The 15,856-nt window shown below is 50.4% G+C and overlaps 1 protein-coding gene and 1 non-coding gene across 2 annotated transcripts; one reads left to right on the plus strand and one right to left on the minus strand.

Moving 5' to 3' along the window:
* Positions 1-6,619: 6,619 nt before the first annotated feature.
* On the minus strand, positions 6,620-15,734 carry LOC146402450 (cationic amino acid transporter 3-like). The gene is given in 13 exon segments (XM_084961902.1): positions 6,620-6,859; positions 6,862-6,921; positions 7,091-7,199; positions 7,451-7,617; positions 7,815-8,014; positions 8,194-8,296; positions 8,390-8,529; positions 8,703-8,925; positions 9,091-9,203; positions 9,400-9,577; positions 10,724-10,882; positions 11,443-11,835; positions 15,643-15,734. Coding segments are annotated over 12 exon segments (1,887 nt in total). The 5' UTR covers positions 11,819-11,835; positions 15,643-15,734; the 3' UTR covers positions 6,620-6,800.
* Positions 14,401-14,507, plus strand: LOC146402451 (U6 spliceosomal RNA). The gene has a single exon (XR_014808677.1). It is a non-coding gene; the product is annotated as a U6 spliceosomal RNA (small nuclear RNA).
* Positions 15,735-15,856: the final 122 nt, after the last annotated feature.

Raw genomic sequence — 15,856 nt, forward strand, 5'->3', positions numbered from 1 at the left:
GGGTGCCGCCCCCGTGGCATATGGAGGTTCCCAGGCTAGGGGTCCAATCAGAGCTGTAGCCACTGGCCTATGCCGCAGCCACGGCGATGTGTAGGGTGCAGACGAGGCTCAGATCTGCGTGGCTGTGACTGTGGCTGGGGTGTAGCCTGGCAGCTATAGCTCTGATTCAGCCCCTCCCCTGGGACCCTCCATATGCCATGGGTGCTGCCTAAAGCCATCATCATCCTCCTAACCCCTCACAACAGCCAGGAGAATGTTGTGGAATGAAGCAGCTTGCCTGACTATAAAACCAAAAAGGTGTCCAGGGACAGATAAAGTGAGGCCCGTCTTCAAGTTCAGCAAGATACTCATCCTTAGGACCCGGGACAGGAAGGGAAGGGAAAGCGGACCTTCCAGAGGAGGAGCCCCTCCTTATAGGGAACCCTGAGATAATGCAACATAATCTAGCACAAGTTACCACCCCTCTGCTGATTGGAACCAGCACCACGACCGTCCTCGTTGCACCTCACAAGGTCAAGTATGTTCTTACCCAAAACGAAGAAGGAGCTGGTGATGTAAGCCTGACTCTGCCTTCTACCGGAAGAGTGAGGAAGGTGGACTTTCCCTCTCCCCCACGTTCCTTGGATCATAAAACTGTAGCCCACCTGATCCTCGGGCCAGAGCCCCCTTGCCTGCCTGCCTGTATCCCTCACAAGCATCCTGTCTGCATAAATCGATTTCTTGCCTATCCCTTGGTCTCTCGCTCAATTCCTTCTGTGCTGAGACACAAAGAACCTGAGCTTCAGTAGGTCCAGCTTCAGTAGGTCCAGACATCAGGTGAGTGATTCGAATTAAAAAAAAAAAAAAACCTGTGGGTCCAGGGAGTTCCCATTGTGGCACAGTGAAAACAAGTCTGATTAGGAACTATGAGGTGGTGGGTTCGATCCCTGGCCTCGCTCAAGGCTTAAGGATCCAGCGTTGCCGTGAGCTGTGGTGTAGGTCGCAGTCGTGGCTCGGATCCTGTGTTGCTGTGGCTGTGGTGTAGGCTGGCAGCTGCAGTGCCAATTTGACCTCTAGCCTGGGGAGCTCCCTGTGTCGCAGGTGCCGCCTTAGAAAGCCAAAACAACAAAATCTGTGGGTTCAGCTCCAATCTGGGTTTAGGCTGGCTTTGAGGCTGAGGCGTTTTTGTTTCACTGTGACCACATTTGGGGGTTTTTTTAGGACAAACGCTTTTACCAGGCATACGGAGGTTTTTACCAAGGCTGGTGCCCCAGAATGACACCCCTGCCCCTCTCTTCAACAGAAACCAGTTGCTCCTACGGAATTTTCGGGAGGAGGCTGCAAAGAGAAAACAAGAACTGATGAGAACAAGCTAGCCTGTGATTTGACCTCCAGTGGACCTAGAGCTCATATGCACTCATGATAACACACGAGGATGCTGCTAAGCGACACACCCACCGGCACCCTGACCCGGGATGGTTGCCATGACGACCACCAGAACAAGCCCTTACAAGGACTGGAAAGGAGAGGTGCCTCCCTTTGGGGTCCAAACCACATCAGAGAAGCGATGAATATCCCTCCCTCTCTTCCCAGTCCCCTCCCTTTCCCCTCCACCCTCCTAGATGCCCAGTGTCTCCGCCAGAATTAACAGTCTCCACCTGAATTGGGTTGAGAGGCTGATTGGCAAATTAAGTTCCTGCTTCTCCCTTCTCTGGCCGTTGAATGAAATTTGTGCTGTTCCAGTCTCAGCACTGCTGCATTATAAGCTCGAATCCAAGTGGGAAAAGGATCTCCCTGCAGGGAACTTGATCCAGTTTCTGGGGATAGAAGCTAATGGAAGATAATACAAGAAAAAGAATTTATATATATATGACTGGGTCACTTTGCTGTACAGCAGAAGTTGGCACAACATTGTCCATCCACTATATTTTAATTAAAAAAAAATAGAACCTGTCTGGCTGAGACAAGGAGTCAGCCCCTGGGTCGGGCCCCGGGCATGGGTCCAGGGGATCAATTTGAAAACAAGGTGATCCTGTGCCTGCTTTGTTTCCTTTTATTGGTGAACATGTTGCATTATGTTGATGGATTCTTTGGACCTCGGTTTACCTCGCGTTCAGGATGAACTGCGGAAAATATTCACCGTTGAGCCTCTACCATATAAGGATTCTTTGAGTCAAAGTTGATCCATTGCTTCCTTGAGGGTCTAATGTAACTGGGCATCGTGGATTTTTTATCCGGGCATTTATTTCCACTGCCCAGTGGTCTGTGAGTGCCTTTGTCTGGCAGAACTGTCTCCCTGCCTTTGTTTTTTGGTTTTTCTTTGTTTGTTTGTTTGGCGGTGCCCACTACTTGCAGAAGTTCCTGGGCCAGGGATCAAATCCCCTGATCCACAGCACTGACAATGCCAGGTCCTTAACCCACTGAGCCACAAGGGAACCCCTCCCTGCCTTTGTTGCTGTGGTCAGATGGTGCTTAGTCTCCCATAAGAAACCTCATCATCCATTTTTTTTTGGGAACTGATTGAGAAAAATGTTTTTGAGCAGTAGCCCCTGCCAAACACTGAACTGCTCTTTGGATGGGTGAATTCAAAAACAGCAGTGGAGTTCCCAGTGGGGTGCAGTGGAAACACATCTGACGAGTATCCACGAGGATGCAGGTTCGATCCCTGGCCTCACTCAGTGGGTTGGGGATCTGGCATTGCCATGAGCTGTGGTGTAGGTGAAAGACGTGACTTGGATCCCATGTTGCTCTGGCTGTGGCACAGGCTGGCAGCTGGAGCTCTAACTGGACCCCTAGCCTGGGAACTTCCATATGCCATGGGTGTGGCCCTAAAAAAAAGCCAAAAAAAAAAAAAAAAGAATAACATCTGTCAAAAGGATCTTAGGGTCCCCCAGTAGGATACAGAAATGCATCATTAAATGAAATAGAGACTAGGAGTGCTCTGCTGGCACAGAGGCTGAGGGATCTGGCATTGTCACTGCAGTGGCTTGGACTGCCACTCTGCTTGGGTCAATGAGGTGGCACGGGTTCAAGTTCTGGCCCAGGAACTTCCACATGCCGTGGGCACAGCCAAATAAATAAGAATGATACAATTAAATACAGACTGATACGCATCACAATAAATAAGTTACAATGACCCACAGGCTTTGAAAACACAGGGTTACCCCAGGGGAGGGGGAGGGGATGGAGTGGGGGTTTGGGGTTGGCAGATGCCCACGGTGATGTATGGAACGACTGGCCCAGGGGACCTGCCGTCTGGCACAGGACACTCACCCAATATTCTGTCATGGTTTTGATGGGAAAAGGATCTAGAAAAAAGCTAATGTGTCTACATGTATAACTGAATCACTTTGTTGTACAGCAGAAAGTATCACATTTTAAATCAACTACACTTCAATAAAACTTTTTTTTTCTCTTTTTGCCATTTCTTGGTTCTCTCCCGTGGCATATGGAGGTTCCCAGGCTAGGGGTCCAGTCAGAGCTGTAGCCACCGGCCTACGCCAGCACCACAGCAACGCAGGATCTGAGCCGTGTCTGCAACCTACACCACAGCTCACAGCAACGCCGGATCCTTGACCCAGTGAGCAAGACCAGGGATTGAACCTGCAACCTCATGGTTCCTAGTCAGATTCGTTAACCACTGAGCCACGACGGGAACTCCTAGATAATTTTTAAAAGGTAAAAGTTGACAGGGGAGTTCTCTCAAGGCCCAGTGGGTTAAGGATGGGGCATTGCCACAACTGTGGCTGGGATTCGATCCCTGACCCAGGAACTTCCATTATGCCATGGGTGCTCCAAAAAAAATAAAAAATAAAAGTTTGACAGGCCTCACTCCCACCCACCTACCTTTCTTTCTTTCTTTCCTTTTTTGGCTTTTGTGGGCCACACCCAAGGCATAGGAATCAAACCCACAACCTCATGGGTAGATTCCCAGGCTGGTTGGTTGAATCAGAGCTACAGTGGCCAGCCTACACCACAGCCACAGCAACCCCAGATCCACGCTGAAACTGCAACCTACACCACAGCCCTCAGCATTTCTCGGATCCTTAACCCACTGAGCAAGGCCAGGGATCGAACCCGAATCCTCAGGCATACTAGGCCAGTTTGTTACTACTGGGCCACCATGAGAACTCCTCTTTCTTTCTTTCTTTCTTTCTTTTTTTCCCTGCCTTCCTTCTTTCACTATCTTTCTCTCAGCTGAGGAAAGTTCCCAGGGCCAGGGAACCTGTGCCACCGCAGTGACGCCAGCTCCTTCACCTGCTGAACCACCAGGGAACACCCTGCCCTTGGTTCTTTCCCCCCAATCATTGTGTCCTCACCACCCACCCAAACAGGGGGTCCTGCAGTCACAACACATTGTCGCCTGTGTTCCTTGGATTTGTACCACCTGCATCGTTTTGTTCTCCCAACAGTGAATCCTGGAAATTTCTCCAAATCAGAAAGCGCATCCTCACTTTTTCTATAGAGTTGCATCTCTTCCAGTGTGTCTACGACTCAGAATCATGTATTTAGGCCCTGACGGATGGATTGTTTCTAATATTTTGCCGTTACCACAGATCCCCGATCTACACTCTGTAGGCAGTTAGGGGGAGAAGTTCAAAGGTTCTCCCTGAGTCTTTTGGGCCAGGGCTGTTTTCAGCACAAAATAATCCCCATGCCAAAGAGGCACCTATTGGGGTGGCCAATTTTGCTCCCCTGCAGGCCTCGGAGGAGGCTGACTCAAGTTTGGTCAAGAAGAAAGTCCTGATCAGAACACGCACTTGAGGAGTCGCTGTCAGGGCTCAACAGAAAGGAATCTGGGAGTTCCCGTCGTGGCGCAGTGGTTAATGAATCCGACTAGGAACCATGAGCTTGCGGGTTCGGTCCCTGCCCTTGCTCAGTGGGTTAACGATCCAGCGTTGCCGTGAGCTGTGGTGTAGGTTGCAGACGCGGCTCGGATCCCACGTTGCTGTGGCTCTGGCGTAGGCCGGTGGCTACAGCTCCGATTGGACCCCTAGCCTGGGAACCTCCATATGCCGCGGGAGCGGCCCAAGAAATAGCAACAACAACAACAACAATAGACAAAAGACAAAAAGACAAAAAAAAAAAAAAAAAAAAAAAGAAAGAAAGAAATCTGACTGGTATCCATGAGGACGAAGGTTCAATCCCCCGACTAGCTCAAGGGGTTAACGATCCAGTGTTGCCGTGGCATTGCTGAAGGCCAGCAGCTACAGCTCCGATTTAACCCCTAGCCTGGCAATTTCTGTATGCTGTGGATGCGGCCCTAAAAAGACACACACACACAAACAAAAGTTTATTTTAAAAAAAGGGCAGTTCCCAGAGTTCTCATCGTGGCTCAGTGGTTAACGAACCCAACTACTATCCATGGGGATGCGGGTTCCATCCTGGCCTTGCTCAGTGGGTAAAGGAGCAAGCATTGCCGTGCCCTAGCCTGGGAATTTCCACATGCTGCAAGTGCGGCCCTAAAAAGACAACAACAACAAAAAAATTTTAAAAAAGGAGAAAAACTGTTCTGGGCGTTCGTGTTGTGGCACATCAGAAACCCTAGGAACCACGAGGTTGCAGGTTCAATGCCGGGCGTTGATCACTGCGTGAAGGATCTGGCCTTGCCATGAGCTGTGGTGTGGGTTGCAGATTCAGCCTGGATCCTGAGTTGCTGTGGCTGTGGCATAGACCAGCAGCTATAGCTCCGATGTGACCTCTGGTCTCTGCTTACATTGTTGTACTTTCTTTGTGAAAATTCATCTTGCCAGCACACTTACGAAGCGCATGATTTTCCGCATGCATGTTATGCTTTTAAGGGTTTGCGTTATGCCCTCCAGGGGTACAGAGACATCGCCAGACTGCAAAACCAAGAGGTCATGGGAAAACACCCATCCTGAGTAGGAAATTAGGTCCAGATGAAGAGAGCATGAAAGAGGAGACTGGGGAGGTATGTAAGGAGAACTTCCAAAGGAGTAAAAAGATTGAAAAGACTGTGAGAGGCAGGAAGCCAAAAGACCAGGGTAGCTTCTCAAATGATAAGACAAAGTCTGTTGGTTGAAGGAAAGTGCTGCCTTGAACATGGTGATTCCTGAGGATTCAGGAGACTCTGCATTGGGAGAGGAAGGCGACGATGAAATGGATGAGGTCGAATGCCTTCTTGAAGAAGGGAGTCTGCAGAGCCCTCTGACAGCTTCCAAAGGAAGGTCTCAGCAGAAGGCTGGGAGGATGCTCAGGGTGCCCCTTGAGAGCCCGGTCCCTCCCCAACTATCACCTGGACCACGAGAAATCTGTACAAGTGACCGCAAGTTCATGGTGGATATGAGCGCATCCCCAAGGTCTATCAGGAGGAACAACAGGATGGCTGTGGGAGCGGTGGCCACAGGCTCCGAAGCAAACACACCATGACCAGGCTGAAAGGCCTGGAGTCCAGGAGAGCCTCCCACAAATGACTGGAGTGAATATCACCGAAGCAGCTACCGTCCTGGGCAAGACCACTGCCCCGAGCAAGAAGCCCGGAGTCAGAGCACCGCTCAGCCTCTTACCTGGGACACTTCCTGACATATGCAAGGCGGCTTCATGATCTACAGAATAGGGATCATGCCTTGACTTTAACAGCGCTGTGCTGAGAACGAGTGAATTAAAAGAAGTAAACTCATTTATTAAAAAAAAAAAAAAAGTTTACTTTAAATTACATGTTAAAGTCATTGTGTCCACCAGCAATAAATAGAGGGCTCTAAATGCATCCCACATTCATAGGCAACAGAGGCTTAAAACTCCATTGAATCAGAAAGCATTTGCCCTTTTGGAGGGACCCACAGAACATCTACTTCCTGTGCTTAAGAGGATTCAGCACCAGGGGTGTGTTCATCCAGGGTCTGGAAACTGAACGCTGCTGCTGTGGATCACTCTTAAACTCCGGGCTGTGTCGGATCCCATATCCAAAGTATATAGCCAGTCCTAGCAGGGAAATGAGACCATGAGAAGGAAAAGCAAACCCTCTCCCCATTTGCAAATGTCCAGAAGGTCCCCTATTATTGCGTCTGACACAGTTTGTGGGGAGAGGTCATTAGGAAGGGGGTTGGGTTCTGTCCCTCAAGAGGCCTCATAATCCCAGAAAGCCACTTACCAATGGCATTCCAGATGCCAAACTGGGCCCAGGTCACAGAGGACAGCTGCATCATCAGGTAGACAGTCACAAAGATGCTCAGCACTGAGAGCACGGGCAGAGCAGGGACCTGGGGGCAAAGCCAGTGACTCCCTGAACACAGCACCCATATCGGAGAGGGAGGCCCCAGTCCTACTCAGGCTGTGCATTCAGAGCCCACCGAGACTGGGGATTGGGTGGGGGGAGCACTGGGTGGGACCAGGGAAGGTCCATGGGTTTGAGCAAGTCCCCCCTTCCCTGGTCCAGCAAAGGAGGCTTCACCTCAAAGCATGCCGACTTCAGCCACTCAGCCTGAACAGCTGGGCACATAAGGTCACCTACCCTGAAGGGAAGAGGAGAGGGGTTCTGGGGCTGCCTCCAAATGATGGCAGTGATCCCCGCAATGAGCAGCAGCAGCAGCACAGCCCCTGCTGTGAACCCGGGGTCTCCAGAGAACACGCGGCTGGGCCACAGGGCCAGAAGCAGGCTCAGGATGGTCAGCAGGAGAACTGCAAGGGTCAAGGGGGAGGACAGCAGGCTCAACTCCAGAGGCCAAATGGGCCAAGACCTCGGGTCACCCCTCCCCCACACTGCCCACCCCAGGAAGGGCCATCACATCTGCAAGACCCCTCAGCTGCCAGCACACCCACTCCCTGCCCATCCTGTCCATCTCAGAAGGTGACCAAAGAGAACTCCCAGTGCTCACCCAGCAGGAAGGCACATCCGTAGACCATCTGGCCAGATTTCAGAGTGGGGGTGGTGCTGACAGGCTCCCACAGACTCTTTAGAGGGTTTGAGGTTCCTGCTTCAGGTACAGATCCCAAAGGACTTTCTTCAGCTGTATGCTTCAGCTGAATTTCCTCCTCTGCTTTCGCCTTCTTGCTGAAACTCTGGTCTGGTTGGTACCTGAAGCAGAGGATTTAAGGCAATGTTAATAGCAGCCTCTACGCATCCAACATCAGGCAGCCTAACCCACCTCTTTCCTTCCAGAAGCCTAGCAGGACACTTAGAAGACACATATTCATTGGCTCCCCTTCAATTCCCATGAGCCCAAGACCCCCAGTCAACGCGTAGTGGAGTCTCACCTGAGGATCAGGACAGAAAAAGTCACAAGGAAGTAAGAAAGCAGGACCCCAACTGACATGAGTTCCACAAGATGAAAGATCTTGAAAAGTACTGCCAGGATCCCTAGAACGAGGGTCGGGGGAGGGAGTGAGAAGCCACTGGATATATCCAAGCTAAAGAAATTGATCAAAGAAGGACTGGGTTGTGTTTATGGACCTGAAAGAGTTGCAGAAACCAGGATGGCCACGATGGGGGTGCCTCTTCGGGCGTAGATTTGGCCAAGTCCCTGGAAAAGGAGCCCATCCTCTGCCATTGCACCAATCAACCGAGACATGGCCAACATGACAACCAGGAGGCTGGAAAAGACAGTAATGGGAACACGTGTGAGGATGCAGAGAAGCAGGACAGACCTACTTTCTGCTCCCTGCTCCCACATGGGGTGAGGTGTCTTTCCCTCTCATCCCTCAGTCCCAAGAGAGAGGATGTCTGAGCATCTGACGGTACATGGAGAGAAAGCTTTGACACTGACCTGTATAAAAGAGCACACAGGATGACAACAGCCACGAAGTATCCGGCAGGAGCCCAACCAACATGGTGAAAAGCCTGCGGCAATGGACTGTAAGGATGAATCTGGTAGTAGGGCACCATGAGGGTGAGAGCTGCTGTGACACCAGAGTAGGCCAAAAAGCAGCTGGAGATGAAGATCCCTAGGCTCCAAGGGATGGAACGCTGAGGGTTGGGGGTTTCTTTCCCTGCAGGATGGTGGGAGCATCAGGTCAGGAAAACACACAGCTGTGAAATCATTCAATATTCTTCCCCCTCCCACCTCCAAAAGCAGCCTCATCAACTGCCAACCCCATTGTTCAAGGGCACCCAAACTGAGCAAAGCCGGAAAGGACACATGAAGACCATGTTACCTGTAGTGATAATGGCATTGAGACCAAAGAATGAGTAGAAAGGCATAGCTGCTCCTCGGAGAATCCCTTCAAAGCCAAAGGGCACAAACCCTCCAGAACCCAGACGGCCCAGGCTGTGGTGAGAGAAGGAATGAGGAAGAGCATGGGGGAGGTTGCTCAGACATCTCTGCTGGGCTCCTCCGTTAATGCCCCAAGACCTGAGCTCCAGGATCTTCTGGATCCATCAGCCCAGGTCTCTTCCGTTCCCACCATATTCCCAGATCTGCAGCCCCCTTTCAGCAGGACTTGGGGCAAGAGGTTCTTCCTAACCTATAGCTGTCAGAGGATCCAGATGTGGCCAGTTTGTAGTCCTGTTCTGTGAGCTGCCAGTTATGCAGGTCTCCCTTAGTGAAGCCAGAGAGGATCATGAAGCTGAGCAACAAAATATTGATGCCTGCGGACACTTTGGCAACCAGGGCTGTGTCATTAACTCCCAGAATCAGTAGCCCTGTGGGAAAGATGGAAAGTGTGAAACCTCCAAAATAATTAAATCCAGAGACAGAACGTGGACTAGCAGTGGTCAAGGGCTTAGGGTTGGGGACAAGAGGTGGGGTGAGGGATGGACAGTGTTCCCATTGTGGCTCAGTGGGTTCAGGGCTGCCTTTGGGGGAGATGAAAATATTTGGAAGTAGAGGGAGCTGTCGGTTGTGCAACACTGTGACTATCCTAAGTGCCACGAAATTGTACACTCCAAGATGGTTCATTTCTTTTTTTTTTCTTTTTTTTTCTTTTCATCTTCTCGAGGGCCACTCCTGCAGCATATGGAGGTTCCCAGGCTAGGGGTCTAATCAGAGCTGTAGCCGCCAGCCTGCAGCACAGCCACAGCAATGTGGGATCCGAGCTGCGTCTGCAACCCACACCACAGCTCATGGCAACGCCAAATCCTTAACCCACTGAGCAAGGGCAGGGATCGAACCCCCAACCTCATGGTTCCTAGTCGGATTCGATAAACACTGCGCCACGACGGGAACTCCCAAATCTCCTTTCCTTTAAAAGAATATCCTTGTTCTCAATACAGAGGAGGAAACTTCTCATTTTTCAGTGATTTGGAGCTGGGGTGATTTTGTTCCCAGATGGAGGTGTGTCCATGTCTGGAGACATTTTGACTGTCACGTGTCACATGGTGGAGCAAAGGCCAGGGATGCTGGTCAACATCCAACAGTGATTTTACAGGTGTTCCCATTGTGGCTCAGCAGGTTAAGTACCCAGCTTTGCCTCTGGAGGATGCGGGTTGGATCCCTGACCTCACTCACTGGGTTCAGGATCCAGTGCTGCCATGAGCTGTGGTGTAGGTCACAGAGGCGCCTTGGATTCAAATCCTAGCCTCAGGAACTCCCATCTGCCACCCACGCAGCTGTATTTTAAAAAAAGAAAAAAGAAAGAAAAAAAAATGCCATTCAGGGAGCACAGGACAGCCCCCATCCGTGGGCAATCGTCAATGCTGCAAAGGTGGAAAACAATGGGCTAAGCTTTGCCTTCCTGAACCTTTCTCTCCAGTCCTAATCCCCCGAACATTCTGGGACCCAAGCCTTTCCCATCCCAGGGCCCCCATTCACAGTCCATGCTCCCCAGCTTAGCTCTGACCCCTTCTTACCAGCCATCAGCAGCACCAGGGCCAGCGCAACAAAGTCTGGGTATGGGGCCAGGAACGAGGGCATATGCTCAGAGAACGTTCCCTCTAACTTTTGTGAGATGTGGTTCCCAATCAGGCTGTCAAAGTTGTAGCTCCAGGCCCTGGTCAAGTAGGCAGTGGCTGCAGTGGCAGAAGGTAGATTCATGAAAGGACAGTAACTGAACCCCTACGAACTCCCTGGAGTGGATTTGGGGGGGAAGAAACAGACAACATACCCTGTCTCAAAGTTTCACTTCATGGGCTCAGGGGAGCTGAATAGGTGACTATATGGGCTATGTGATATGTTAGGAGGAGATGGAGGTTTTGCAAGAAAAGAACACAGGGAAGTAGGACCAGCATGGCTGGGAGATGAGGGCTGAAATCTCCCTCGACTGGTACAGGGAAATCCAGGAAGACAACAGCTGAGCAAAGCCGTTCAAATGCTGAGGAATGGGCCTGTGGGACGTGCCTCCCTCGCACCCACTCCCTACACTTCCCCCTCCTTCTAGGGTTTGGGTCCAGTCATTTTACGATGACAGGATAGAGCCGAGGAGAATGCAGGTGGAGGGGATTCTGCCACGACGACCTGACTCCCTCTACAAGGTCAATGACAAAGGGCTGATGAACAAGTGAAGACCCCAGTTCTCTCTCCCAGGTCCCTGGTCTTCGACCCACAGCATGGCCCGCTCCCGGCATCTCACCAACGCCTAAATGCAGTATGAGGGTCCAGCCAGTGATGAAGGCATACAGTTGTCCCATTGTCACATAGCTGTAGAGATACACAGAACCAGAGCGGGGTACCCGGGCCCCAAACTCTGCAAAGCAGATTGCACACAACACGGCAAATAAGGCAACGACCAAGAAGGAGATGATGATAGCAGGTCCAGCTACATACACGGCCACGGCACCAGCCAGGATATATACACGAGCCTTTGGGGTGTTCACACCAAAAAGTACTAGATTGAGGGTGTTTAGATGAGGTGTGGGAATCTCAGATTCTTCCCTGGGCTCTAGTGGCTGCCTTCGGACCAGTTTCTCACAAAACTGGCGAACATACTGACCCAGCATCCTGGACATATTGAAGATGCTCCGCCCTGCAGAGAAAACAGTCACAAAGTCCACAGGAATGCCCATCCACACTTGACCCTGGGAGTCTGACTCCACAAAGCAACGGGGTTATGGGAAAAGCGGGTAAAGGGGTACACGGGGCACATCCTCCCCTCTGAGCTTTGGTATCCTCAAATCTAAGGAAGACTTTCCACATGGTTCATAGTTACTGGAAGGGCTGCTTGCAGAGAAGGGAGGGGAGAGAATTATGTCTCCCCCAAAATTCACCACTTCACATGTGCACTGTTTGGAGCTGAAGGCAATGAAGACCCAGCAGACTCAGGAACAGCTCTTGCCTCTCCCTTAACTGCTCAATAACTTAGACAGACGGCCCATGCCAGGAAGACAGCTGTTTCTGGAGATAACCTTTTATCTCAAAAAGATACATCTAGGAGTTCCCCTCTTGGCTCACTGATTAACAAATCCAACTAGGAAACATGAGGCTTCGGGTTTGATCCCTGCTCTTCCTCAGTGGGTTTACAATTTGTCATTTCCGAGAGCTGTGGTGTAGGTTGCAGATGTGGCTCGGATCCCACGTTGCTGTGGCTCTGGCATAGGCCAGTGGCTACAGCGCCAATTGGATCCCTAACGTGGGAACCTCCATATTCCGCGGGAGCGGCCCATTTCAAAAAAAAAAGACATCTCTAAATACATGGGCAAACATTTGCTTCCCAAGCAGTTCTCCTCCCAGCTTCCTGGGGACTGTCTCCCTTCCCTGGGAACACCCAGATCCCCACCCCTTCACATTAAGCTCAGGGTGTGAGCATTTAAGCCTCAGGTGCCTGACTGTCTTTGAGCCTCTGAGTTTCTACGGGCCTCCTGTACCTAACAAACTAAATTTGTTCATCTGCTATGTAAATGTCATGATCAGACCAGTCAAAGAATCTAGAAAGCCAAGATTCCTGCCCCTTCAGGAGCAAAAGTTTCTAAAACAGTGCCTGGCACACACAGCAGCTGCTTAATTGGTCTACGCTGAGTGGCTAAGAGAGATGATTATAGAATTGAAATCAACCAGATCTGCTGGTTCCAATTCAGCTCTGCTGTGCATCAGCTTGTCTGATTGAGTAAAAACTGTGTGCCGTCTTCGTCCTCCTTTCCAACATAAAACACGGGAAATTGTTGCCATCCTTATTCCTTCCCTTCCTTGTTATGTGCAAAGTGACTCTTTAAGGTGCTGGGTGATGAGAGAACTGAGACTCCACATCTTTCTACACCAAGGTTCCTGAAAACTAACTGCTTTCTGTGTCACTACTTGCAGAGTGACAGGGAGTTGGAACTGCGAGTTCAGGCAGAATGACATGGGACAGACTCTAGCCCAGCTCAGTCAAGGCATCAAACCACACTGGTCTGTCTCCCAACTGCCTGCAGGAAAGGGACCCACCTTCACTCTCAATCAGAAGTGACAGGATTCTGTCTCCTAATCTTTGGGGCACACAATGTCTCCCCACTACCCAGCTCTGAGGGCCAGGCTGACCCAGTGAACACAGTCATCTTCAGGAAGCTCCCACCCATGGATCATCCAAAGCCCAAGCTCAGCCCAGTGGTGAAGAGCAAGCTTTCCAAGAGCCAGGAAACGCTGATTCGCATCTTGGCTCCGCCCCCACACCTGTGCCTTTGAACATGTCATGTACTGCTCAGAACCCCTGTTTGCCTCTTTTTCAAATGCTTTTGACCAATCTCGTGCACTATTACGATGAGTGTTAAAGGAGCAGCTTCTGTGGAGAAAAGACGGGTGTTCCTCCAAAAACTAAAAAAGCTTTCCCATATAATCCAACACTCCCCCTCTGGGGATACCCTCCAATAACGGAGAAGATGGTCTCAGAGAGCTGTGGACACCCCTGTTCACAGCAGCATTGGTCACCAAAGGTGAAACACGTAGGCAGCTCACGTGTCCATCCATGAAGGAAAGGCTAACAGTGTGGTCTCTACAGACAGTGGGATAGGAGTCAGCCTTCAAAAGACAGTGTTTCTTTTTTTCTTTTTTCCAGTTTTTTTTTTTTTTTTTTTTGGCTTTTTGAGGCTGCACCATCAGCAATGGAGGTTGCCAGGTTCGGGGTGGAATCAGAGCTTCAGCCACAAGCCTACACCACAGCCATAGCAACAGGAATCCAAGCCACATGTGTGGCCTACATCACATATCATGGCAACACCAGATCTTTAACACACCAAGCAAAGCCAGGGACTGAACCCAAATCTTCATGGATCCTACCAGGTTCGTTAACCACTGGGCCATGAAGGGAACACAAAGACAGCAATATCTGACCTGTGCTACCACCTGGAGGAAGCTTGAGGACATTGTGCCAAGTGACAGGAGCCCGGCACCAAAAGACAAATACTGTGTGTTTCCACCGCCATGAAGCACCCAAAGGAGTCAGATCCTTAGAGACACAAAGTCAAACGGAGCTGGGGTGAGGAGACAATGAGAAGCCCTTGTCCAATGGGGACACAGTTTCAGGTTTACAGCATGAAAAGCGTCTGGAGATTGGCTGCTCAGCAAATATGTAAACATACGTCAACTTAGTGACCTGCACACTTAAAACTACTTAGCATGGGTGCCGGCCTCAGCAGCACCTCTGCTAAAACTGGAATCTTGCAAAGAAGATTAGCATGGCCCCTGCAACAGGATGACACACAAAGTCATGAAGCATTCCATGGTCTTTACCTGAACCCGTTTGCCATATAGCAGAAATGATCAAAACACTGAAAATCAGCCATCATCGGGGATTCCCGTTGAGGTGCAGGGGAAACGAATCTGACTAACATCCATGAGGATGTGGGCTCCATCCCTGGCCTCGGCCTCGCTCAGTGGGTTAGGGATCTGGCATTGCTGCGAGCTTGGATCCTACGTTGCTGTGGCTGTGGTATAGACTGGCAGCTGTAGCTCTGATTTGACCCCTAGTAGGGGAACTCCCATATGCCACACATGTGGCCCTAAAAAGCAAAAGAAAAAAAGAGAGAAAGGAAGAGAAAGAGAACATGAGAGAAAAAGAAAGAGAAAGATCAACTACACATCCATAAAACTTTAAAATTTTAAAAATAATTAAATGGATTTTGTTGTGTATTTTATCACCAATTTTAAAATTGCTGCCAATGATAAATGGCAGAGACAGCTTCACAGAGTTACTGGCTGTAACAAATCCCAAGGGGATTTAATATAAATCACCACACAGTCATCCTTCACGGATACCAAATCCAGGATGCTTCCAAGTCACTCACGTCATCCTTGTACCTACAGACACAGTGTGCCAGGTAGTAGAAGACAGGAGCCTGAAGTCAGTGGTCCCCAGGTCATACACCTTACATAAGGGCAATTTTTCCTGTTGTCAGAACACAAACCTAAACACTAGTCTTAGAGCCTCTGGACATGGATGTAATCTCCCCAACCCCACCTCTTCCCACTCAAACCCTCACACCTGCCAGCTCCTGCTTTCCTGTGCAGAATGGATCTTTCCACCCTCAGGCTGAGCCAGGCTGACCCAGCTGCACCCTGGGATGGCAGTGGTCTCTTTAGGAAGAGCCAAGGAGTTCCACTGTGGCTCAACAGCAATGCACCCAACTGGTATCCATGAGGAGGCAAACTTGATCCCTGGTGTCACTCAGAGGGTTTAGGATCCAGCATTCCCATGGCTGTGGCATGAGGCCGGTAGTTGAAGTTCAGATTCAACCCCTAGCCTGGGAACTTCCCTATGCCGTGGGTGCGGCCCCAAAGAGACAACGACAACAACAAAAAAATATCCAGGAGTAGCTAACCCAGCGCCCAGTCTCTGCCAGATGAAGGGGATACCAAGACTTACTGGATTCTTGGAGCAGAGCCTGGAGCACTGGAACACGCAGGGAGGAGGAGGTTAAGCTGTGTGGCGCTGAAAAAAAGGAAATCTCCAAAAACGAAAGCAGGAAGTTACTGAGCACAAAAGACAAGCTTAACCCTGGGTTGCTGGCTGGGTGTGGGGTGGGGTGGGGTGGGGGTGGGGTTGGGAGAGTGAGATCACCTGTAGTGTTAGAATCTGC

Source organism: Sus scrofa, chromosome 6 (assembly GCF_054392235.1).
Source record: "Sus scrofa isolate SSC_HxYL_T2T_F1_AM1 chromosome 6, Sscrofa_HxYL_maternal_Yorkshire_Landrace_v2.0, whole genome shotgun sequence".
Lineage (NCBI taxonomy): Eukaryota > Metazoa > Chordata > Mammalia > Artiodactyla > Suidae > Sus > Sus scrofa.